We start from the raw sequence: 26081 nt of genomic DNA, 5'->3' as shown, positions 1-26081 counted from the left end.
CAGTGCAGTCTAGTGCATCCCTCTCATGAAGCTGGGCCATGACGCCACAGAGACGATCCAGCACCACAGGATGTATAGAGAAATAGCGTTGCTCAAAGAAGTACCGGGGGAAATTACGCACTTTTATACAAAACTACTTCCCTTCGGGTTCAGAATTCAGCCACATTCTCTCAAAAGCAGAGGAGTAATGATTTTCTATCATCTAGAATTCTGCCCATACCCAACCCCAGACATTTATTGTTTGGAAATAGGTTTTGATTCCATCATTAAAAGAGGACACTGAATTTGGACTCCTGATGCTTGTGTGTGTGGTACACTTACAACGCCAAACACCCTTATCTTACCTCATCTTATGACTGCATTGGGTCATGTCTATCTTTATCAGGTTGCCACAGATACTTGTTGTTGATTTTGCTGTATTTATGTCTTCCTTGTAACCTCTCAGTTCTTTCCTTAGAAGGCAACAGACAGCAGGCACGTACAGTCGTGGTCAAACGTTTTGAGAATGACACAAGTATTGGTCTTCACAAAGTTTGCTGCTTCAGAGTTATGAGATATTTTTGTCAGATGTTACTATGGTATACTGAAGTATAATTACAAGCATTCCATAAGTGTCAAAGGCTTTTATTGACAATTACATTAAGTTTATGCAAAGAGTCAATATTTGCAGTGTTGACCCTTCTTTTTCAAGACCTCTGCAATCCGCACTGGCATGCTGTCAATTAACTTCTGGGCCGCATCCTGACTGATGGCAGCCCATTCTTGCATAATCAATGCTTGGAGTTTGTCAGAATTTGTGGGTTTTTGTTTGTCCACCCGCCTCTTGAGGATCTCAAGTTCTCAATGGGATTAAGGTCTGGGGAGTTTCCTGGCCATGGACCCAACATTTCGATGTTTTGTTCCCCGAGCCACTTAGTTATCACTTTTGCCTTAAGGCAAGGTGCTCCATCATGCTGGAAAAGGCATTGGTCGTCACCAAACTGTTCTTGGATGGTTGGGAGAAGTTGCTCTCGGAGGATGTGTTGGTACCATTCTTTATTCATGGCTTTGTTCTTAGGCAAAATTGTGAGTGAGCCCACTCCCTTGGCTGAGAAGCAACCCCACACATGAATGGTCTCAGGATGCTTTACTGTTGGCATGACACAGGACTGATGGTAGCGCTCACCTTGTCTTCTCCGGACAAGGTGTTTTCCGGATGCCCCAAACAATCGGAAAGGGGATTCATCAGAGAAAATGACTTTACCCCAATCCTCAGCAGTCCAATCCCTATACCTTTTTCAGAATACCAGCCTGTCCCTGATGTTTTTCCTGGAGCGAAGTGGCTTCTTTGCTGCCCTTCTTGACACCAGGCCATCCTCCAAAAGTCTTCGCCTCACTGTGCGTGCAGATGCACTCACACCTGCCTGCTGCCATTCCTGAGCAAGCTCTGCACTGGTGGTGCCCCGATCCCACAGCTGAATCAACTTTAGGAGACGGTCCTGGCACTTGCTGGACTTTCTTGGGCGCCCTGACGCCTTCTTCACAACAATTGAACCTCTCTCCTTGAAGTTCTTGATGATCCGATAAATGGTTGATTTAGGTGCAATCTTACTAGCAGCAATATCCTTGCCTGTGAAGCCCTTTTTGTGCAAAGCAATGATGACGGCACGTGTTTCCTTGCAGGTAACCATGGTTAACAGAGGAAGAACAATGATTTCAAGCACCACCCTCCTTTTAAAGCTTCCAGTCTGTTATTCTAACTCAATCAGCATGACAGAGTGATCTCCAGCCTTGTCCTCGTCAACACTCTCACCTGTGTTAACGAGAGAATCACTGACATGATGGCAGCTGGTCCTTTTGTGGCAGGGCTGAAATGCAGTGGAAAAGTTTTTTGGGGATTTTGCAATTAATTGCAATTCATCTGATCACTCTTCATGACATTCTGGAGTATATGCAAATTGCCATCATCAAATCTGAGGCAGCAGACTTTGTGAAAATTAGTATTTGTGTCATTCTCAAAACCTTTGACCACGACTGTACAGTGATGATGGAGCTCATGCAATCTTTTTATGGACAAATAACTACTTACCATAGCAGTAGTCAGTACACTCTCAGAAAATAAATATGCTATCTGGAACCTAAAAGGTTTCTTTAGCTGTCCCCATAGGAGAACCCATGAATTAACCCTTTTTGGTTCCAGGTAGAACCCGTTTGGTTCCATGTAGAACCCTTTCCACAGAGGGTTCTACCTGGATCCAAAAAGGGCTCGAACTGGAACCAAAAAGGGTTCTCCTATGGACACAGCAGAAGAACCCTTATGGAATCCTTTTTTCTAAGAGTGTAGTGTTAGTGGACTTAAAGGCCTCATCCTCTCCAGTTGCCTAATAAATGAGACTTTGATACCAATTATTGGTATACAGTCAAACAAAACACTGCAAAATCATGGACATTTTCCTTACAAGCCAGAATGTTGAATACAACTTACTCTACCCGTTGTCTAGCTGTGCGGTTGGTCCTTCAGCTGCTCGAAATTTGAGACCAAATATCCACAGGACATAATTGTTTACCCGACTTTTAGAGCACCAGTACTGAAGTTGAAATTTCTATCACCTGGCACATGTGCAAAACTGCATTCAGTGCGTGCATGTCAGATAAAATCAAATCAAATATTGTTTGTCACATGCACTGATGCACCGAATACAACAGGTGTACTTCCACCTTGTGCACGTGACTCCGGTCATGAGCAAACACATCTTGATTGTTACACACATAGACCCACGTTTTGAAGTCAGTTTAACAATGACCTACCATACCCAAAATAACCCTTAACCATTTAACATGTCAACTTCAATGGGGGTAGGGATGTCCCAAGGATCCCAGATAGCAAGGACCCAATTGGAGGCATCGCCACCTTTCGTTACCATCTCTCCAGCTACATGGAAACAATGAGCAAATTCGTTTTGCATGGCCCGTGCCCCGAGTAGGCGGAGTTGACCATTTTAGACCATTCCATTGGTCCTTAAGTGAAATCCCTACACACCCTAATTTTGGGAATATTCTATGAGAGGTGTTGAGCTCAACCACCTGTATATAGCAACAAGTGAATATGCATAGACGTCTCGAATTTCAACAGGGACAGCTCCAAAATAAAGTGTTTTTTGTCAAAGTTGCCGGGATGTCACGTGCATCACACTTTTGTATAAGTACACTCATAACAACGTGAGCATTACGAAACTTATATTAAAACAAATAAGCCTCACGTATCAAAATATAAATTAATGTTTATCTTGATTAAATTCAACACTCTTATTGCCCCCCATATAAAAACTCCTCACCTGCTTAATAATTAAGGATCTGCTTAAAGTGGGCAGATTTGGGGCAGATATATGGCTCTCGATTCACCTCCCTTTCTCTGATTATGACCTTCATTGGAGATTGGAATGCCGGTTCTATTTTTATCCACAAGAGGTCAGCATTGTATCATAGGCAAATAAAACCATCATCACAGCTCTCTCCTCTAAATTCAAAACGCTGTGTCAATGGAGCTTTTGAGAGTGTCTTGGCAACATCTGACCCAACAGTGAGACAGACGCTGCTGGTACCTTTGGGCGGAAAGTTGGACTCTGACTCAGTCCTCAAGAAACATTCCATGTCAAATGATTTACACTTTCCCCATTAAAACAAGCCAAAGTTCTGAGAAACCCTTTTAATCTCAAATAATGTGCTAGTAATTCATGTAGCTAAATGTACAGTCAGTACAGGCCAGTGTTGATGTCTACAGAGCCAAAGTAGACAGAGTTGAGGCCTACAGTAAAATAATATCTAAACCAATTGGTTCATAAGATCTCAACATTGGACCGGAGTGTGAGTGTGGTGCTGTGCGGTTAGGTCGAGGTGAGGTCTGGGGTTGTGGGTTGTTCCTGGGGTTTAGACTTGAGTGGAAGTTGAGGTCCGGTTTGGCCTGGTCTCTGTAGCTTTAGAAATTGAGCAACACTAGTAAACCTTTTAGGGATCATTAAGCCTAGTTTTGTCATGCAAAAATATTTTAAATATAAACAAATATATATGTTTTGATAGGCTTTGATATGATATTTTGATAGGCTAACTACAGTGAGATAAGGCGGAATAAAACAATTGAGAAATGTCAAAATATGTCTGGATATAATAGGTTGCTGTGCCTGTGTATAGAAACGTTTTGATGGGTGGAGGAATACAGTTGGATAAGGGTGTGTAGTGTGAAGGAGTGTGTGTGTGTGTGGCAGGTTGACGTTTTTTGGGATGAGTCTTGTCCTGGAGGCAGAACTGAGCGATATCCGCTAGATAGGCCAGCCGCAAAGTCAAAATTGGCTATATTGTAAAAATTTATATAAACAAAAAGGAGCTTTTCGGTCTTCATTTAAGGTTAAGGTTAGGCATTAAGGTTAACAGTGTGGTTAAGGTTAAGGTTAGGGTTAGGTTTAAAATCAGATTTTATGACTTTGTGGCTGCGCCAGCTAGTGACCACTCTGCAGAGCTGCCTCCAGAACAATATTCATGACGAAAAATGCTAACCTGCGTGTGTGTGCCTCCATGCGTGCCTCCATGCGTGCCTCCATACGTGCATGCATGCGTGTGTACCACAGCGTGGTCAGGTCACGGAGCATGGCTACAGTTAGTCTCCCTGTCTGTGTCGGCCCCTGGGCCCTGGCCCTGTAAGAGCAGGGCAGAGCGCTGGGCTGGCTGGCCGGTGACAGGCCCTTGGCTCCCAGCCTCTCTCATACAGTGATCCCCTCGGGGCAGCCTGCCCAGCGAGCCACCGGCCCTTTCATACATTCCCCCACATCGCCCCCAGCCCAAGGCCTTTACCCACCCGCTGCCAACCAACGCAGAGCCACACAACCGTGTGTGCCACCCACTGCTCCCCAGGCAGACCCAGACACCTGAGCTGGCACAGCAGAGAAGGAGAGGAGGGCTGGATGGAGGGATGGAGGGAGAGCCCAGCCAGACTTTTAGCCAGCCAGCTAGCCAGCGATCCCTGCACCCCGTTGCAGCTGTTCCGTCCCGCTCCACAACGCTCCCACTGTTCCACTTCCAATACAGAAATAATTAAAACTGCGCCCATCTCTGTCCTTGCCAGAACGCCCCCCTCCCCTCCACACACACTCCTCCCCCCTCTACCCTCAACTCCTCCCCCCCTCCTAAACCCACCCCAACAGCTGCCTCCACTGCACAGTTGAATTGAGTTATTGACCAGCCTTTTTGTAAACTAAATTTACTGCTTTCGCCCTTTTCCCCCATTGATTTAATCTTCATGTAATTGATTCCTTCTCTGTGGGCTTCTCTCTGCTCTGCTCCCCCTCCCTACCTCAGGTTCCCCCTATGGCTTTAAAGAGCTGCTTGGGAAGTTAAGCGCAGAGCAGTGGTGCACCCTGCTGCCAGCAAGGCAAATAAATACCAATTGCGCCATAATAGTAGGTGATCTTGGCCTAATTAAAACATCTTAGTTATAATCTCAGATGACAGGAAATACCATATAAGGTCGTGCCACCAACTGACACAGTATTATCAGGTGTTCATTACACATCCCTGGTGTTATTGTTTTCCCACGTTGCCAACCTCCAGGTTTGGTGCTCGGAAACCTTCCTGTTACCACAAAATTACACAATAGTGATAGCCTCCTTCTGTAATTTCAAGGCAAATGTGTTGTTCCAGAGGACCAGAAATAGGTTCTAGCTTCTCTCTCTCGCATCCGTCCGCCCCTTAATTGCTGTACAAAAAAAATAATGAAGAGTGTTGGCTTCCAAGAGCAGCAACCCTCCTAGTCTCGGCCACTTCCTTTACCTTGTCCTCACCAGGCATTCCGATATAGATTAGCTGGAAATCTTTCCTGCTCTGCCAGGATAATCCCTTGACCGTGTATTAGGAATGATTTAGGCACACTGTATTCCGGGCAGAGCAGGACATGGCTGGATCTCAGCTTTCATTGCACCCCCCATGATTTGGGTGTTCCGATTGTTTTACATTGTTGAGGGGGGGGTATTTTGTGGTTGAAGAGGGGTGCAAGAAAGTGGGCAATTTATACTACTTATGCTGGGAAAACAGAGTTCAAAGTCATCATGTGGATGTGAGTAGAGGAATTAGGGTCACTGGTAAAGGGCAGAGTCTGGGCCCTTGAAGGAGAGTGTGTGTGTGTGTGTGTGTGTGTGTGTGTGTGTGTGTGTGTGTGTGTGTGTGTGGTTTGAAACCAGGGGGTCCTGGGAGTGAAGTTATTAAGAGGTTTGAAGTCTGAGGGGTATTTCCACATCTTTCAGCCACACGGACCGACGTTACCCACCACATAGCTGGGTTACATTCATCCGTCAGGATTATTAGTAATATGAATGAGGATTTCAACAAAAGAGCGATGAATGCCCTAGTGTGGGAGATGGAATAAGTGTACATTGACATGTTTCATTGGAGACAGTAATACATACACAAAAAGGTTCCAAAAGGGTTCTTCAGCTTTCCCCATAGGATAACCCTTTTTGGTTCCAGGTAGAACCCTCTGTGGAAGAAGTTCTACATAGAACACAAAAGGGTTCTGCCTGGAACCAAAAGGGTTCTACCTGGAACCAAAAAGGGTTATTCAAAAGGTTCTCCTATGGGGACATCCAAAAACTATTTTAGGTGTATAGACAGTGTGTATAGACAGTGATACATAACATAGAAAATCCAATGTAAATGTGAGCTAGAGGATATAGGCATGATGTCCACAGTCGTTTCTGACAGCACTCTGTCAGGTTCTATATAGTTATCTGAGACTCTATAACCTGTGAAAGAGTGTCATCACACAAGGCTGTGTAATAACGCAGTATATCAAGCCTGCACTACCGCAGATCGAATGTGTGTGTGAGTGTGTGTGTGTGTGTGTGGCGAGCTAAAATCAGGAGCAAATGGTTCTCCAACAAGATTTATAATTTTACGACATGATCTCAAGCTGTGCCGGAGCTCCCTGGAGTGGGCCGGGTCAGCATTTGTCATTTTAATTATTCATTCATGGAAACACACTGTGACTGTGTTGTCTTACTCAGAGTGACTGCCTGGGTGTCGAAGCAGTGGCAGTCCCAGGTCCCAAATGGCACCCTGTTGCCTATATAGTGCATTACTTTTGATAGGGCTTTGGTCAAAAGTAGTGCACTAAATAGAGAATAGGGTGCCATTTGAGATGCGAACCCAGTCCCACACCGGGTACATTATACAGCCATGGAAAATCCCTTCGCTGATGGGCCAGTCCCAGGGGAGAAAAGACTGGCTTATTTCACCTAAAGTGAATAGGACAGTATGGGTAAGACAGGGGTTTTAGTGGTTTTGCAGCTCAGTGCCTGTGTTTGAAAGCATGCTCTTTCAGCAACGTGGGTGGCAAGGTTTCTTCTTACTACCATCTCTCCCCAGTATTGTAGTTGGCTCTTTGCACTTGTCAGAGCCATTGCTCACTTGCTCGGAAAATGTTAATATTGTTTCATAATGAAAGCCGAGAGGGACGTTGTTGAATTCCCCCACACACACAGCACAGCCCGCAGGACGAGAGAGCTTGTTGTCATCGCAGATGTCCAAATTCAATTACCATATTTATTGTTTTCCTATTTCTTTCCTGAGGAGGGCATTCTCTCCACGCAGACGGTCCCAGTGCTGTGTTCCCGTAGCTACTCCTCCATGTGAAATCACAGTGTGTCACGTCAACACAGGACAGAGAACAACAAGCACAAGCAAAAAGAAACTTTCCACTCCTTCCTGATCCTCCTCCTTTCTCTCTCTCTCTCTCTCTCTCTCTCTCTCTCTCTCTCTCTCTCTCTCTCTCTCCCCCTTCCTCTCCTCCCACTCCTTGTTGTCCTTTATTTGTAGCCTAACACTTGGCATTAAATCTTATTATTTTTTGGTAAATAAACCTGTTTCTGGTAGGAATTACACACAACTTAGTGTGAGGTCCTTTTCATAAAGGGGCCCTGGAACCTTTAATCTAAAAGGTTTTCTATTTGTGCTGCTTTGAAAGAGAGAAAACAGGTTTTCTCGCACTTCTGGGGGTGAGTTTGGGATTCTGTCTGGGCATTGTGGTGAGAGTTATTCCAAGAGGCTGCATTTCTTCCTGATTTCTCCCCTTTGTTCTCAGCTATGCTGTAAGTAGTTCCAGGTCCCCCCCCCCACACACAAACACACACACACTCATCTGTGTGTGCGTCTGTGTGCATGTGAGGGCAACGCGACATGACACCTGCTGTTGGGATGAATGGGGTCAGCGGCAGGGCCCATCCAGCAGCTGCCTCTTCCCACTGCAGCCACAGACACTCACATTGCCAGATAGAGCCCTGCTAGTACAACCACAACCAGAACCAAAGGGACTGGGGCCCACATAGCACACAACATAGCACCCCCTACCACCACCCACTGTCACTGCAACCTCAGAGAGAGCAGACAGTGCAGGAATGGGACATGTCATTATGCTGTCACTGCAGAAAGGGTTGGGGATTAGAGAGGTGCTGAGAAACAAGACATTTGGTTTGTTTGGTCTGACCTGTCTGACCTGTCTGTGCTCTCTTGCTGTGTGTGTGTGTGTTTGTGTGTGTGTGAGTGCTTGTGTGTGTAGAGTGTGTAGCTGCTTGTTTTAGCCTGATTTCCTGCCATGATGGGTTATGAAGTGGGCATGACCATGTTAGTAAGTCAGAAGTATTATTGTGACCAAATATGGATTCAAAGGCAATTGTCGCTCCGGAATCCAAAATCATGAAACGCCTACAATCCCGATTGACTTCCATTCCCATGTGAAGGGCAAGAGAAGCCACAATACATTACAGAGCCCACACAACATTAATAATAACACACTTTATTGGTTGGTCCCCATTCAACAATTATACCTTTATTCCACACACTTTACATAATCAAACAGCCGATCTCTCAAAGTGCCTTAGTTAATTAACATGACTTAACAAATACATGCATTTCAACAGCTTTCTGTTATGTAGCCTATCTATGAACCAATCTATGGAGAAGTCAGGGAGATGCTGCTATCTATGATCCCATCTATGGAGAAGTCAGGGTGATGCTGCTATCTATGATCCCATCTATGGAGAAGTCAGGGATATGCTGCTATCTATGATCCCATCTATGGAGAAGTCAGGGAGATGCTGCTATCTATGATCCCATCTATGGAGAAGTCAGGGTGATGCTGCTATCTATGATGCCATCTATGGAGAAGTCAGAGTGACAAATATCCTCCCTTATCTTTCCACCAGAGGTCAGCCTTTTAATAACAAATAATGACGTATACACTCCTCTCAAAGAATAGTCCCTATGGAAAACAACCTCCAGAATGGGAGGTATCGTGTACACCCACTGGCCTGTCAGAAAATTAGCTAATCACTCACTACATGAAGTCCCTATCAAAATCTCTTATGCTGACAACATGTGTATTGTGAAATTGGTTACGAATGCCAAAGCAGCAGTATGACAGTGCGTGTGAAACTTGTTCTTACCCATGACCTTTTCCGAGACAATAAGCTGGGAAACTTAAACAAAGGAAAATTCCATGTCATCACAGAGCGTTTTGAGTCTGAAGCGCGTCAGGCAGACTACAGAGTGTGGTTCCTTGACGAGTGTATTTGTCAAATGAGTGGCTTCTTTGACTTTGACTGACATCAAACAGTAGACCACTAATGGCGCCGAGTAGCAATCTAAGGTCTTTGTTGACTAACTGAAGAGAGGCAAATGATAGGTTAAAACAGAACGTTACCACACTTTCCAGTTGTGTGAGGAATTCTTAGCATTTCTCGGCTTTTACTATGTTGTGATAGTGACACGCCACCTCAATTTACCCCATTCACCCCCAATCTACCTCATGAATTGTCCATTGAGGCTGCTTCAACACAAATATATTTTCCTCCTAGAGTTCTCCTGTGCTGCTTCGACACGGCTCGACCCAAAATGGCCGCCAGTAACTACTTCACAACAGTGTTATCAGTCAGAACCAGAGGCACCGTCAGAGCTGCGTTTGTTGCGGTTGTTGTATGGGCCTGGTCCTTTTGGAGAGTTTGTACTGGTAGTACATGGAGGTCTTGGTGTGGGAGGCTCTCCGGGGCCAGCACGTGTGGCCGTCCCCAGAGTAGTCCTCCAGACACTGACAAGTGTAGGAACCAGCGGTGTTGAAACACTGGGAATGACGGCTACACAGATGAGTACTGTCCAGACACTCGTCCTTATCTGAGGAAAGAGAGAAGGATACGATGAAATGATGAGAAAGGGATGATTATCAGCACCAGGCAATAAAGCTAAGAGTATTAACATCAATATATAAGTATTATTTTGTCAGTCCCATCATAACTGAAACAACCATATCTAAAGTATCAACAGATCTGAATTCAAATCAGTAAATTCTCCATTGAATCTAACACTGAGACACGTGTGGATGTTTGTAGAATGTTTTCCAGATGTTCTAATCTACAGTACCAGACAGCATCTGTGTCAAAGTCAGCTTTGTGTTTACTTCTCTCCTCTCTCTTCTCTCTCTCTCGCTCTCCTCTCTCTTCTCTCGCTCTCTCCTCTCTCTCCTCTCTCTCTTCTCTCTCTCCTCTCTCTCTTCTCTCTCTCCTCTCTCTCTTCTCTCTCTTCTCTCTCTTCTCTCTCTCCTCTCTCTCCTACTCTCTCTCGCTCTCCTCTCTCTTCTCTCTCTCTCTCCTCTCTCTTCTCTCTCTCCTCCCTCCTCTCTCTCTTCTCTCTCTCCTCTCTCTCCTATCTCTCTTCTCTCTCTTCTCTCTCTCCTCTCTCCTACTCTCTCTCGCTCTCCTCTCTCTTCTCTCTCTCTCTCCTCTCTCTCCTCTCTCTTCTCTCTCTCCTCTCTCTCTTCTCTCTCTTCTCTCTCTCCTCTCTCTCTCCTACTCTCTCTCGCTCTCCTCTCTCTTCTCTCTCTCTTCTGTATCTCTCTCTTTGTGTTTACTTGGCCCTGATCACAATGCTACTCATCACGTTCAACACAAACAGGTGGTCTGTTGTATTAGCAAGTCTGACTGTGTTTCAGTGTTACTTCTCCTTTGCCTGTGGGCTCTGAATTTGGCAGACCCAAACCAAGCTGAAAAGCAGAGACCAAACCCATGCAGTTTTACAGTAAGACCCATGCTTGTTTTGAGTATTACTGGATAGCTTTTCCACCTTTTCACAGGCTCTGAGGTGAAGACATTATCGGCCAACCAGCACACAGAGAGAGCCAGCAGGAAGTCATGACTTGACTTGGCCCCTGCCTGCGACTCACTGAGTGTGAAGTCAAGGGGTTGTTGAGTAACGACTAGTCTGTTTCAAAGCTCCAGGAAATAGGTGTTGCAATGTTCGCCAAGGAAGCATAAACAATAACAGCTACCACAGCTGAGTGAGCGGGGAAGGCAAGCTAGAGAAATACATTCAGGCTCTCACTGGGTTGCTGCGGCCAAAGCTCATCTACAGATGATCGGTCTGTTTGACAATGAAACGTAGGCTAAATGAGAGGAACATGTGAGGGCATGCTGTGAGGTAGTAATTCATTTAAACAGAACTGACACTGAGAAAAGTGGGTCTGTGGCTTACACACACACACACACACACACACGCACGCGCACACACACACACACACACACACACACACACACACACACACACACACACACACACACACACACACACACACACACACACACACACACACACACATACACACACACACACACACACACACACACAATAGTACCACAACTACCGAAGCATCTTTTACGAGACACATGGCGATCTGCTGAGAGATGCTGAAGGAAGGAATTATATTAATGTCATGAAGTGGGTATAGTCACACGCACACACTTGCCCGCACGCACACGCACACACACAGAGCTAAGACTTAGAGGACAGCCTGCTTCTCTAACGTTCCCTGTTAATATTAATACTGGTATCTAACAGCCTTACATTCTCTGTTAATATTAATACTGGTATCTAACAGCCTTACATTCTCTGTTAATATTAATACTGGTATCTAAGAGCCTTACATTCTCTGTTAATATTAATACTGGTATCTAACAGCCTTACATTCTCTGTTAATATTAATACTGGTATCTAACAGTCTTACATTCCTTGATAATATTAACACTGGTATCTAACAGTCTTACATTCCCTGATAATATTAATACTGGTATCTAACAGTCTTAAATTCCCTGATAATATTAATACTGGCATCTAAGAGCCTTACATTCCCTGTTAATATTAATACTGGTATCTAACAGCCTTATATTATCTGTTAATATTAATACTGGTATCTAACAGCCTTACATTCTCTGTTAATATTAATACTGGTATCTAACAGCCTTACATTCTCTGTTAATATTAATACTGGTATCTAACAGCCTTACATTCTCTGTTAATATTAATACTGGTATCTAACAGCCTTACATTCTCTGTTAATATTAATACTGGTATATAAGAGCCTTACAATCTCTGTTTGTCACGCCCTAACTCAGGGGACGCTTATATGTTGAGTCAGGGTGTGTATATTCCTTGTTGTGCTTTGTCTATGTTTAGGATCTAGTATGTCTAGATCTATGTTGGCCGGTGTGGTTCCCAATCAGAGGCAGCTGTCGCTCGTTGTCTCTGATTGGGGACCATACTTACGCAGCCTATTGGCACTGTCAAGTTGTGGGATCTTGTTCTGTATAAGGTATGTTGTTTGTGTCTACCTTGGACTTCACGTTTCGTTTCGTTTATTGTTTTGTCGAGTGTTTATTAAGTTTAAATAAACATGTATGCATATCACGCTGCGCCTTGGTCTGACCCGTCTATGAACGAACGTGACAGAAGATCCTACCAAACACGGACCAAGCAGCGTGCCCAGGCGGAGAGAGTAGCCATGTCACAGGTGGGCAATTGGTGGTCATGGGAGGAGATATTTGCGGGAAAAGGACCCAGGCAGGAGAGGAGCAACAGCAACACGGAAGCCGGCCAAGGAGGAAGCCCGAGAAGCAGCCCCAATAAAAAATTTTTGGGGGGCTAAAGGGGTGGTCGGGGAGCGAGAGAGAAGAGCCCCGACCACTGCACCCGGTTGGTTTTCAGATTGGGTCCCCACGACCATGGGAAGAGGAGTGGGAACAGTTTTATACTGAGGAGTCGGAGGATGACGACGACAACGAGTTTCTGTTCCCTAACTCGTGGGGGCTCCCGGAGGAGTCCTCACGGGAAGAGGAGTGCCGACGACGGAGACCCGAGAGAGAACCCCAATAACATTTTGGGGGGGGGCACACGGTGTGGACGACGAGGCAGCAGGAGGCCGCGACAGGGCAGATCTGCAGGTTAGGAGAGGAGGCCACCATGTTACGGGGGCTGTTGGCTCAGAGGGAGCAGGAGTTATTCGGTCAGAGGGAGGCGCTGCAGGAAGCTAAAAGGGAGAAGGAAAAGGTAGAGCCACGGCGAGAGGAGCTGGTTAGGCAGCAGAAGGAGCGGGGGTTAATAAAGGAACCCAGTCCTGCTCCTCGCACCAAGCCAGTGGTGCGTGTTCCCAGTCCGGCCCGGCCCGTTCCTGCTCCCTGCACCAAGCTTGTGGTGCGCGTCGCCAGTCCGGCCCGGCCTGTTCCTGCTCCTCGCACCAAGCCAGTGGTGCGCGTCGCCAGCCCGGCCCGGCCTGTTCCTGCGCCCCGCACCAAGCCAGTGGTGCGTGTTCCCAGTCCGGCCCGACCCGTTCCTGCTCCTCGCACCAAGCCAGTGGTGCGCGTCGCCAGTCCGGCCCGGCCTGTTCCTGCTCCTCGCACCAAGCCAGTGGTGCGTGTGTCCAGTCCGGCACAGCCTGTGCCTGTTCCACTGGTGCCTGGTCCGGCACCGGTCAGCTGCTCCACTCCGGAGCCAGAGCAATCCGCTCCACCGGGGTCCAGTCCAGCTCCGGTCAGCGGCTCCACTCCGGAGCCAGAGCAGTCCACTCCACCGGTGCCTGATCCAGCTCCGGTCAGCGGCTCCACTCCGGAGCCAGAGCAGTTCGCTCCACCGTCGTCGGGTCCAGCTCCAGTCAGCGGTTCCAGTCCAGACCCAGACGTCAGCCCCTCTCCAGGTTCGGGGTCTCCTACACCAGGGTCCAGACAGGGCTTGGTACTTCGTGGGAGGAAGGAGAGGGGAAGCAGCGCGCCGAGGTCCAGACCAGACCAGGGGCGCAACAGGGAGGCGGAGAGTAAGAGGTCGTCACGCCCGGAACCGGATCCGCCTCCGAGGCGGAATGCCCACCCGGCCCCTACCCTGTTATGTTTATGTTGCGCGGTCGGAGTCCGCACCTTTGAGGGGGGGTTCTGTCACGCTTATATGTTGAGTCAGGGTGTGTATATTCCTTGTTGTGCTTTGTCTATGTTTAGGATCTAGTATGTCTAGATCTATGTTGGCCGGTGTGGTTCCCAATCAGAGGCAGCTGTCGCTCGTTGTCTCTGATTGGGGACCATACTTAGGCAGCCTATTGGCACTGTCAAGTTGTGGGATCTTGTTCTGTATAAGGTATGTTGTTTGTGTCTACCTTGGACTTCACGTTTCGTTTCGTTTATTGTTTTGTCGAGTGTTTATTACGTTTAAATAAACATGTATGCATATCACACTGCGCCTTGGTCTGACCCGTCTATGAACGAACGTGACACTGTTAATATTAATATTGGTATCTAAGAGCCTTACATTCCCTGATAATATTAATACTGGTATCTAAGAGCCTTACATTCTCTGTTAATATTAATACTGGTATCTAACAGCCTTACATTCCCTGTTAATATTAATACTGGTATCTAACAGCCTTACATTCTCTGTTAATATTAATACTGGTATCTAAGAGCCTTACATTCCCTGTTAATATTAATACTGGTATCTAACAGCCTTACATTATCTGTTAATATTAATACTGGTATCTAACAGCCTTACATTCTCTGTTAATATTAATACTGGTATCTAACAGCCTTACATTCCCTGTTAATATTAATACTGGTATCTAACAGCCTTACATTATCTGTTAATATTAATACTGGTATCTAACAGCCTTACATTCTCTGTTAATATTAATACTGGTATCTAACAGCCTTACATTATCTGTTAATATTAATACTGGTATCTAACAGCCTTACATTCTCTGTTAATATTAATACTGGTATCTAACAGCCTTACATTCTCTGTTAATATTAATACTGGTATCTAAGAGCCTTACATTCTCTGTTAATATTAATACTGGTATCTAACAGCCTTACATTCCCTGTTAATATTAATACTGGTATCTAACAGCCTTACATTCCCTGTTAATATTAATACTGGTATCTAAGAGCCTTACATTCCCTGTTAATATTAATACTGGTATCTAACAGCCTTACATTCTCTGTTAATATTAATACTGGTATCTAAGAGCCTTTACAGCCTGCTGTACAGTATGGGGGATATCCGTACCTCGACACTGCACTGAGTCCTGGAGCGTCCCCAACACGAAGCCCTCCCTGCACGCACACACAAAGCTGCCGAAGGTGTTCTTGCAAGTACGCCGGGGAGGGCAAACATCTGACGCCCTTCGACACTCGTCCACATCTGCAAAACAACACAACAAGGCCAAAGAAACTCAACACCTGAGCATGCATAAACACACACACACGTACACACACACACACACTAGATGTAACATATGAAAGGGAGACGACAAAGTGCTTTAAAGAACCTACAGTTGTTTTCTCAGCTCAAAACAACCATTACCTATACATCAGAAAGAGCAAATGAGTGCTTTGGCCATCTTGGGAGTTCTTTGGACAGGTGCTTTGAAATGTACACCGCTGTTGTTCAATAACAAGGAATGACAACACACTCACACACTATAACAACTTATGTGATACTTTTCAGGTGCTTCTCTCACTCTGTAACTAGCACAATTCTAATATGATTCAAATGTAGATATGGTTGAAATGAAGTCTAATTAGTTATATTGTATATCCCACAATATGATGTCACTTCAGACACTGAGGAGTTGTCCCATAGGGGGAATGACACCTGTCAGGATGATGCTATGGTTGGGACTTTGTTCTCAGGCTTCTGTGAAGCTGCCTATGTCACACTAGGTCAGGGCTCTCCAACCCTGTTCCTGGAGAGATACCCTCCTGTAGGTTTTCACTCCAACCCCAGTTGTAACTAACCTGATTCAGCTTATCGACCAGCGAATTATTCGAATCAGGTGCGTTAGATTAGGGTTGGAGTGAAACCTCCAGGACGGTAGCTCTCCAGGAACAGGTTTAGAGAGCCCTGCTGACTAGGCTGCAGCAGTACACAGAGAAGGGGTGTTCAAATCTGACCCTACGAGGTCCAGAGTACTGCTGGTTTTCTGTCCTACCTGATCATTAATTACACCCACCTGGTGTCCCAGGTCTAAATCAGTCCCCGATTAGAGGGGAACAATAAAAAAAAAGCAGTGGAACTGGCTTGGAAATTCAGATTTGAATTTGAGGGACCTAGAGTACGACTCTTATTCTTTGATTTCCCTGCCATGCTACCGGTATGCTACCCATGTTCCACTGTAACTACCTACAGTATATGACTGTTATGATTTCTCTGAGGTCTCAGGTCTGGTTGGTTAGTTCCTACAGCTACTCTCCTGTGGTGTGAGAATGAGGCTGTAATGGCTTTCAGGATCAACCATGGAGGCTGGGCCTCGTTAACAGGACAGGAGGTGTCTACTGCGAGGACTTTACGACCGCACCACAGTTATCGAGCTAGGGGACTTCAAAGTAATGAGCGCTAGGTAGGCTGAAGAGAGGGGAAAGAGTAAAGTATAGCTACGGGGACCTGGGGTCTGTTTTCTTAACACTTGAGGTAATTACAGGGTTTATCGTTCTGTGGACAGACTCAGTGGGTAGGCGCTGTTAGTAGTAGCTGGGTGGAGGTCATTAACATGTCCTCTAGTAGCGTACATATGGGAACCTGTCTCTCCACCTGTTCTCTAATGGCAGCCAAAGACAGAACTAGTAGCTACACACTGGCACGCTATGATCAGTATATCCCGTAGTAATGCCAAGGGAATGGACCAACTCTGGGCTGTTTCCCAATCCCAGCCTCCCCTTGCTTCTTCCCATATAGCATTGGAACTGAAGGAACTAGAGAGGGGAGGGAGGAGTAGGGTGGTTGCCATGGTGATGGGGTTACCATGGGGTTGCCGAGGAAGCCCACCTTCACAGGTCCTGTTGTCGGCGGCCAGGTGGAGGCCGGGGGCACACAGACAGCGCTCCTCTCCCACCCGGTCGATCTGGCAACCGAACTGGCAGCGAGCGGAGGAACACTCAGGATCTTCTGGAAGAGAACACAGGACAAACTGGCTGAGAGTAGAGGCAGAAATGGATGGTTGGAACGAACACATGCCACCACACACAAACCATGTGCTGTATTGTAATACAATAGACCCACAAGCAGTGATATGAAACCAGCTTGGTTTCGTCTTGTGTCATACTCATATTAAAGATTTTCCTTGCTTTAGATTGATTACACCATGTATGATAACAGTTAATCCTCTATATTGCCGCCACAGGGTTGGGGAGTAATGGATTACAAAAAAACTGTAACTGTAACGTTACCAGCAAAAATATTGAAATCAGATTACAGATAGGCCTACTTTTGAACAACTAGATGATTACTTCTAATTCAGAAAGGATTTACTTTATGTTACTGAGTTTGGATAATCCAAAAGTTATGTAAGAAATAGCAATTTTGTTATCTAAGAAGTTATGTAAGAATTAACCATTTTGGACAAGTGACCAGTAACTAACGGATTACATTTAGAAAGTAACCTACCCAACCCTGTGCCCCATACAACAAATGTCATACTCTAGATCAGGGTTTCCCAAACTCAGTCTTCGGGAACCCCAAGGGGTGCACGTTTTGGTTTTTGCCCTAGCACTACATAGCTGATTCAAATAACCAACTCATTATCAAGCTTTGATTATTTGAATCAGCTGTGTGGTGCTAGGGCAAGGGGGGCAGGACCAAGTTTCGGAAACCCTGCTCCTCAAAGTCTACGCCTTTAAGGAAGAAAGTGAATAAGACTTGACCCTATTGGCCCATGGACGACAGGGGGGTTCTGGGTAATTGATAAGCCAGACTGGAGGTACTGTGCATTCGGAAAGTAAAAATAACAAAATTAGACTCGAAATTGAGCTCAGGTGCATCCTGTTTCCATTGATCATCCTTGAGATGTTTCTAGAACTTGATTGGAGTCCACCTGTGGTAAATTCAATTGATTGGACATGATTTGGAAAGGCACACACATGTCTATATAACTCCCACAGTTGACAGTGCATGTCAGAGCAAAAACCAAGCCATGAGGTCGAAGGAATTGTCTGTAGAGCTCAGAGACAGGATTGAGTCGAGACACAGATCTGGGGAAGGGTACCAAAAACATTCTGCAGCATTGAAGGTCCCAAAGAACACAGTGGCCTCCATCATTCTTAAATGGAAGAAGTTTGGAACCACCAAGACTCTTCCTAGAGCTGGCTGCTTGGACAAACTGAGCAATCGGGGGAGAAGGGCCTTGGTCAGGGAGGTGACCAAGAACCTGATGGTCACTCTGACAGAGCTCCAGAGTTCCTCTGTGGAGATGGGAGAATCTTCCAGAAGGACAACCATCTCTGCAGCACTCCACCAATCAGGCCTTTATGGTAGAGTGGCCAGATGGAAGCCACTCCTCAGTAAAAGGCACATGACAACCCGCTTGGAGTTTGCCAAAAGGCACCTAAAGGACTCTCAGACCATGAGAAACAAGATTCTCTGGTCTAATGAAACCAAGATTGAACTCTTTGGCCTGAATGCCAAGTGTCACGTCTGGAGGAAACCAGGCACCATCCCTACGGTGAAGCATGGTGGTGGCAGCATCATGGTTTGGGGATGTTTTTCAGCGGCAGGGAATGGGAGACTAGTCAGGATCGAGTGAAAGATGAACAGCGCAAAGTACAGAGAGGTCCTTGATGAAAACCTGCTCTAGAGCACCCAGGACCTCAGACTGGGGCAAAGGTTCACCATCCAACAGGACAACGACCCTAAGAACACAGCCAAGACAACACAGGAATGGCTTCGGAACAAGTCTCTGGATGTCCTTGAGTGGCCCAGCCAGAGCCCGGACTTGAACCCGATCGAACATCTCTGCAGAGACCTGAAAATAGCTGTGCAGCGACGCTCCCCATCCAACCTGACAGAGCTTGAGAGGATCTGCAGAGAAGAATGGGAGAAACTCCCCAAATACAGGTGTGCCAAGCTTGTAGCGTCATACCCAAGAAGACACAAGGCTGTAATTGCTACCAAAGGTACTTCAACAAAGTACTGAGTAATGGGTCTGAATACTTATGTAAATATGATTTCAGATTTTAAATACATTTGCTAACATTTCTAAAAAGCTGTTTTTGCTTTGTCATTATGGGGTATTGTGTGTAGATTGATGAGGGGGATTTTTTAAAATCCATTTTAGAGTAAGGCTGTAACGTAACAAAATGTGGAAAAAGTCAAGGCCCCTGAATACTTTCTGAATGCACTTCAGCTGACGGGGAAGCTGAGCAGCCAATCAACACCCAGAACCACTGACCCTGGACCCCTTGTCTATAATAACATTTGACCCATAACAACACACCAGCACATGCAGTCCTGACACTGAGCCCTGTGGTATTCACAGTAGGATGAAGTTGCCCCCAAGACACTGATCTAAGGTCGGTTTTGGCATTGTACCCCCTAGTGTTTACTGATAGAGTTTAGAAGAGGGTGAGCTGATCCTAGATCAGTGCCTGAGGGCGACTTCTACCTGGGTGTTGTATTCCCTCTATGGTTGGGACATGATGTTCCAGGAAAGTGGGCAGAAACCGGTTTGAACTAGTACGCACTTGTGCAGGTTGATCCGTCTGTCATGAGGGTGTATCCAGGGTCGCAGTAACACCGGTAACTACCCTGGGTGTTCATACAGCTGTTCGAGCACGGTCGCTCTGGGAGACCACACTCATTCACATCTGGAATCAACAACCAACAACAATCAATCAGGAATCATATCAGGATCAGCATGCATGAATCACAGAGTCTGGAATGAACAATCAGTAATCAACATGCATGAATCAATCATAATATCTGGAATCAACAACCAGGAATCAACACGTATTAATCACACAGTATCTGGAATCAACATGTTTGAACCATACAGTATCTGGAATCAACATGCATGAATCATACAGAATCTGAAATCAACATGCATGAATCATATAGAGTCAGAAATCTCCACCTTGGTCACATTGCTGGCCCTTGTATCCCACAGAGCAGGAGCACTTGTCTGGAGCCACACAGACTCCATTCCTGCAGGGCTTCTTACACACAGCTGGATAGTCAGAGAGAACAGATAAACACATCTGATAACCTCAGCTGGTGTATTGTTGTGGTTTCTGGATGACTTGCCCAGTGGCCGCTGACTTACGCTGGCAGACACCGTTGACATTCCTCCAGCCTAAACAGCAGGCTGTAGACGGGCCGAAGGTGCAGAGCCCCACGGACCCCGACGGCCCACCGAGACGCCCAGACACGTCCCTCACTGTCCTGGGGGGATGGATGGATAGATGGAGGGGTGGATGGAGGAGAGATGGATAGGTGGATGGATGGAGGGGTGGATGAAGGGGAGGAGTGGGTTAATGGTTCATCAACCACAATTAAGAAAGACCCCAAGGTTTCTGCACTACCTTGTCTATAGTTGCTGTCATCAATGCCTTATTGGTGTTGCTACACGGTTTCTCTCCTCAACAGGATGACTAATATTTATATATATATATATATATATATATATATATATATATACTGTATATATAAGTCTAATTGGGAGTACAGAGGCTTGTGGAAGAGGATATATAATCAATTGGTAACAACATATTAATAAGGAGTCACTATTATAAAGCATTGTAGTAAATACACCAGAACTCTGGAACACACTGGAACCATAGAATCATAATTAATGTAATTATATTTCTATGACTGGAACTCATTTGGAGCTGTTGTAACTACTTATGAAACACCTTCTAGATTCACATGCAGTGGAGAGATGCCTTGACACACACATACTGTATTCCAAATGGCAATAATTGCTGTTTCATTAAAAAGAGGGAAATAAACAAAACTGCAGGGGAGATTGGATACCATTTACTGTGTAGCTGATGGTAAACCTTTCCTACCAATCTTCAGTCCAAAATGCCAGAGGCAGTCATTTTGAGGGGTGCATACCTCCACACCAAAGTGGTACATAATAAGGCTAGGAAAAGGAGACCATTGAGTGATTACTCCCAAACCAAGTGGGTCTAACAATTCACAGACTTTAGAATATAGGAACGGGAAGTACTAGAACAGTAAAGAAAAGTCTCTACAACAGGATAGTCAGGTGTCATGAGATAAAACAACCTACAATCATGATCAGTAAATAAATAATGCGATTTAGCCTGCATCATCACCATGCATAGAATTTCCTTAGCGGCAACTGCAAATTATAGTTGTTTCATACCTGTTCCTGTCCGGTTGAAAAGCCATGGAGAACGCAATAAAACGCATGGTGATCACCAGCACCCGCTGGCGCACCGGATGCGCGCTGACAACAGCAAATACCATCATATCACGAAGGTAATTGTCAGCTCATAAAACAGCTACATATTATTTTCCTTATTTTGTGATCAGCGCATTTCAGAGACACGTTATTGTGCCAGCATGTCTCCCGCCTTGAGTCTGGAGGAAGGCGAGGTCACCTCCTAGTTAATTTTATGATTGAGTGTCAAGGAACTTTGGGAATTTTGTCCAATAGGTGGGACAGGTTACCTGGCGGGCGAGAGAGAGAGAGAGAGAGAGAGAGAGAGAGAGAGAGAGAGAGAGAGAGAGAGAGATGGACAACTTTGAATATCACATTGAAATAATAAATACACAGACAGAAAATCAGTTTTTATCCACACTAATTTAGTTTGAATATTGTCGGATTAACGCCCACATGAGGACGTGACTGACTCTGGACCAAAGGTCTCTCCCACCGTCTGTCTCTCTCATGTAAGAAAGATGTATTTCTTATGGGAATCAGAGTTTATAGGCCCATTTTGTGATAATAAGCGCGGGAATCACCAGTGGCAACGGCAGAACCAATGCCTTTGAAGTAACACGCTAAACCGTGAACTATTTCCAGGCATGATCAGTGAGCAATCAGTTCTATTAGACTCAGAGGCAGAGATCATGGTTAATCGCCTGCATGGTGGGCTGAATGAAACAAATAGTGATCACACAAGGCACCATACAGGACAATTAAAGCGAAACAAGCTGTGAATTGATTTGGGAGATTACTTCAATGGGCAATGCAAAGTCATGCTTTTCCTATTGCTTCCTCTGATAAGGACGAAAGTTGGATGTATTTATTTCAAAACACCGAGTTGATTGCATCCCTATGTAGGCCTGCATTACATCACGCTTGTTTATCCTGAGAGGGAACAAGCTCCCCTGCTCCAAATCAACACTGCAATTTGTTCGACCCCAAAACAAGTAAAGACTTACTGTAAATGGCACATATTTGGCAGCGCTCTCCAACCCCCCTGTGGTAGATAGACAGCCCCAGGTTGCCTCTGACTATACTGCAGAGCCACCATCCACCACGCACTGTACAGGGAACCACACATGTGAGGCATTTAAACCTCCGCAACCACACATGGCATCCAACCTCCAACATCTAACCAATCACAGTGATTAAATAATTTGGCATCGGGGGTAGTGGTGGGGGTGGACTGCTCTCTTTCTAGACACGCACATGCACACGCACAGTGTGTTTTTTGTCAAGTGCACCGCTGCGCATCACCACGCGAGGTAGAAGAAACCATACAGTAAAATCCCAGGCGAGCCTCAGAGCTCATTCGTCATTATGATACAATTAAACACAATCCTGCCTGGAAAAGAAAGAAGGGAAGAAAAAAAGAGAAGTGTAGTTAGTGACCATGGTGAACAGGAGGAGGAGAGGGAGGGAGGGAAGAAGGCTATGTGTGTGGATAGCGCAGTGTGTGGCATTCTCTGTCTATCGCTCCCCTTTTCCCTCTCTCTCTTGCTCTCTTTCTATCTTTTTCCCACTTTCTCTTCAATGCTCTGTGGTTTTCTTTTGTATGGTATAATTATCTTTCTTTCTCTCTCTCTCCCTCATCTCTCTCTTCTTCCTCCCTCTTTTTCTCTCTCACCCTGTTTGCTTTAAAAGCCCTGGGGTACTTGAAGTGCAGCGATGTACTGGAGGAGATTGTTCTACCCTCGATTATGCCCACATACATTTTTGTGGGAATGGTTCATTTGCAGCTCCCCAAAGTACATCAAATCATCAAGTCCTCCTCTCCCACAACATCATAGCTATACAGTGCAGTGGTGGTCTGTCTCCTCAACCTGGGGGGCATTCTCAGCCTTATACAGACAGAACACCACGGCTCAGACGCCATGTATAGCTACATATAGAGTAGATCAGCCATGCAGCCAGACAGTGCACCCTAGCTCAGACATAAGGTATAGAAATGGATAGAGTAGAATAAATCATCCATACAGACAGACAGTTCTCACCATGGCTCAGAAGCCAGGTATAGAAGCAGATAGAGTAGATCAGCCATACAGACAGACAGTACACCATGGCGCAGACATAGGGTATAGAAATGGATAGAGTAGATCAGCCATACCTACAGACAGACAAACAGTATACTATGGCTCAGACACAATGTATAGAAACCGATAGAGTAGATCAGCCATACAGACAGTTTTCCATTAGAGTAGATCATTCATACAGACAGTTCTCCATAACTCAGTCCCTATAGAATACACATTAGAGTAGATCAACCATACAGACAGTTCTCCATAACTCAGACCTCAGGTATAGAATCAATAGACAATAGAGTAGATCAGTAGCGTCATATAGGTGTAAAGGGAAAAGTGGGGCCACCCAACTGGATCAAATGAAGAGCCTTTAACAGTATATTAAACCCTTCTATCAGATGCACCAAAGCCTTCAGGGTTGAAGCAACCGTGCATGGCATTTAAACCTTTAAACCGGCAACTGTCAAAACAGGCACCAGGCAGGCTGAAACAACAACAAACAGTGTTGGAATTTAATGTGCAACAAATCAAATCAAAACTGTTGGAATAGTGACTGAACACACATATTCAGTATTTGTTCGATGTGGGAATGGAGCCCACAACTCCACAACTCCACCATGGAGACCCCACTCTCCCAGGGTGTCTCAGGTGGAGTTGGGATATGCATAAAACCCATTTCCAATTCACACGTGCGTATAAATACATATTTGTACATGTGTGAAACACGACAAATATAAGCACCCACCAAATTATTATTATTATTATACTCCAACCATTTAGTCACCTGAAGCAGCAGTGATGGTAGTGACAGTGTTGGTCTAGTGTTGAAGAAGCAGTGATGGTAGTGACAGTGTTGGTCTAGTGTTGAAGAAGCAGTGATGGTAGTGACAGTGTTGGTCTAGTGTTGAAGCAGCAGTGATGGTAGTGACAGTGTTGGTCTAGTGTTGAAGCAGCAGTGATGGTAGTGACAGTGTTGGTCTAGTGTTGAAGCAGCAGTGATGGTAGTGACAGTGTTGGTCTAGTGTTGAAGCAGCAGTGATGGCAGTGACTGTGTTGGTCTAGTGTTGAAGCAGCATTGGTGGTAGTGACAGTGTTGGTCTAGTGTTGAAGGAGCAGTGATGGTAGTGACAGTTTTGGTCTAAGACACCCGAAGCAGCAGTGATGGTAGTGACAGTGTTCGTCTAGTGTTGAAGCAGCAGTGATGGTAGTGACAGTGTTGGTATAGTGTTGAAGCAGCATTGGTGGTAGTGACAGTGTTGGTCTAGTGTTGAAGGAGCAGTGATGGTAGTGACAGTGTTGGTCTAAGACACCCGAAGCAGCAGTGATGGTAGTGACAGTGTTGGTCTAGTGTTGAAGCAGCAGTGATGGTAGTGACAGTGTTGGTCTAGTGTTGAAGCAGCATTGGTGGTAGTGACAGTGTTGGTCTAGTGTTGAAGAAGCAGTGATGGTAGTGACAGTGTTGGTCTAGTGTTGAAGCAGAAGTGATGGTAGTGACAGTGTTGGTCTAGTGTTGAAGCAGCAGTGATGGTAGTGACAGTGTGAGGTTGGTCTAAGACACCTGAAGCAGCAGTGATGGTCGTGACAGTGTGTGGTTGGTCTAAGACACCTGAAGCAGCAGTGATGGTAGTGTGTCAGCGTAGTGTCAGCATAGTTCAGTCAACCAGAGCTGTGAGGGAGGACTGCCACCTTCTGTCTGCTTCAGGAAGATAGACAACCCCCTTTTTTTTCTCGTAGCACTGTCTCCTATAGGCTAGGGCCCATATTCATAAAGCATCTCAGAGTGCTGATCTAAGATCAAGTTTTCCATGTCCATTTAATCTTATGCATTTTGATCTAAAAGGCAACACTGATCCTAGATCAGCACTCCTACTCTGAGACACTTTATGAATATGAGCCCAGATGAGCACAGTCAAGGGTAAAAAATAGTAACTTGCTTTCAACTCCTTGTTCTCTACCGGCCTCTACCAATAGAACCTAAGCAACATTCCAATCAGAATCAACCCTCTGACTCTTTATTGAAGAACACCGAGAATGTTCCGGTACCAACCAGCTCCGAGACTAGGTCTTAATGTGTTTAGCAGGAAGCCAGGCAGAGTGACAACAGGCTGGGGTCAGAGTTCATAGGGCGTGCAGCAGTGGGAGGAGTCTCCCAGGTGTGAGAGGGCATAGGTCAAGGGTCAGGGGTGAGGTCACCAGATGGGAGGGACACCTGCGAGGGCCTGATGAGAGCAGCAGGGAGGGAGGGGGGAGGGGACATTGGACAGAATGGACTGAATGACAGATCCCCAGCTAAACGGGAGGAGTGGGGAAAGAGGGGGAAGTCTGAAGTATCACTCCATCCATCACTATGTGGTCTGGTCACTGGATGGATGTGGGTTCAATGACCGACTCTGACTCAACCCACCCAGTCTGTTTCTAACTTTAGCTCCCTTATGGTGGACACACACACATACATGCATAGAACTACAAACGCATGCATGCATACACACACACAAACATACACACACTAGTGA

General features: G+C 45.7%; 1 protein-coding gene across 2 annotated transcripts; it reads right to left on the bottom strand.

Annotated features, from left to right (window-relative positions):
- Positions 1-8831: 8831 nt before the first annotated feature.
- LOC121535924 (nephronectin) lies at positions 8832-21779 on the bottom strand. 2 transcript variants are annotated; one of them, XM_041843139.1, is made up of 7 exons: positions 21482-21779; positions 20414-20532; positions 20225-20317; positions 19836-19958; positions 17122-17265; positions 15388-15522; positions 8832-10188 (listed from the first exon to the last, which is right to left on the bottom strand). In XM_041843139.1, exons 1-7 carry the CDS (start codon positions 21586-21588, stop codon positions 9968-9970), a joined length of 942 nt encoding a protein of 313 aa, XP_041699073.1. In that variant the 5' UTR covers positions 21589-21779; the 3' UTR covers positions 8832-9967. The 2 variants fall into 2 exon arrangements, with proteins under 2 accessions (XP_041699073.1, XP_041699074.1); XM_041843140.1 differs by having other exon boundaries at positions 17146-17265.
- Positions 21780-26081: the final 4302 nt, after the last annotated feature.

This window comes from Coregonus clupeaformis, chromosome 22 (genome assembly GCF_020615455.1).
Source record: "Coregonus clupeaformis isolate EN_2021a chromosome 22, ASM2061545v1, whole genome shotgun sequence".
NCBI lineage: Eukaryota > Metazoa > Chordata > Actinopteri > Salmoniformes > Salmonidae > Coregonus > Coregonus clupeaformis.
The sequence above is the reverse complement of the archived record's forward strand: the minus strand, read 5'-3'. Positions and strand labels throughout refer to the sequence as shown.

Excerpts from the sequence above, each read along its gene's own strand:
- LOC121535924 (XM_041843139.1), bottom strand. The coding sequence starts at position 21,588 with ATGATGGTATTTGCTGTTGTCAGCGCGCATCCGGTGCGCCAGCGGGTG. Across the intron at positions 19,959-20,224 it reads GGGCCAGCAATGTGACCAAG|ATGTGAATGAGTGTGGTCTC; the intron begins GTGGAGATTTCT and ends TGTTGATTCCAG. Across the intron at positions 10,189-15,387 it reads GGACTCAGTGCAGTGTCGAG|ATAAGGACGAGTGTCTGGAC; the intron begins GTACGGATATCC and ends CTCTTTCCTCAG.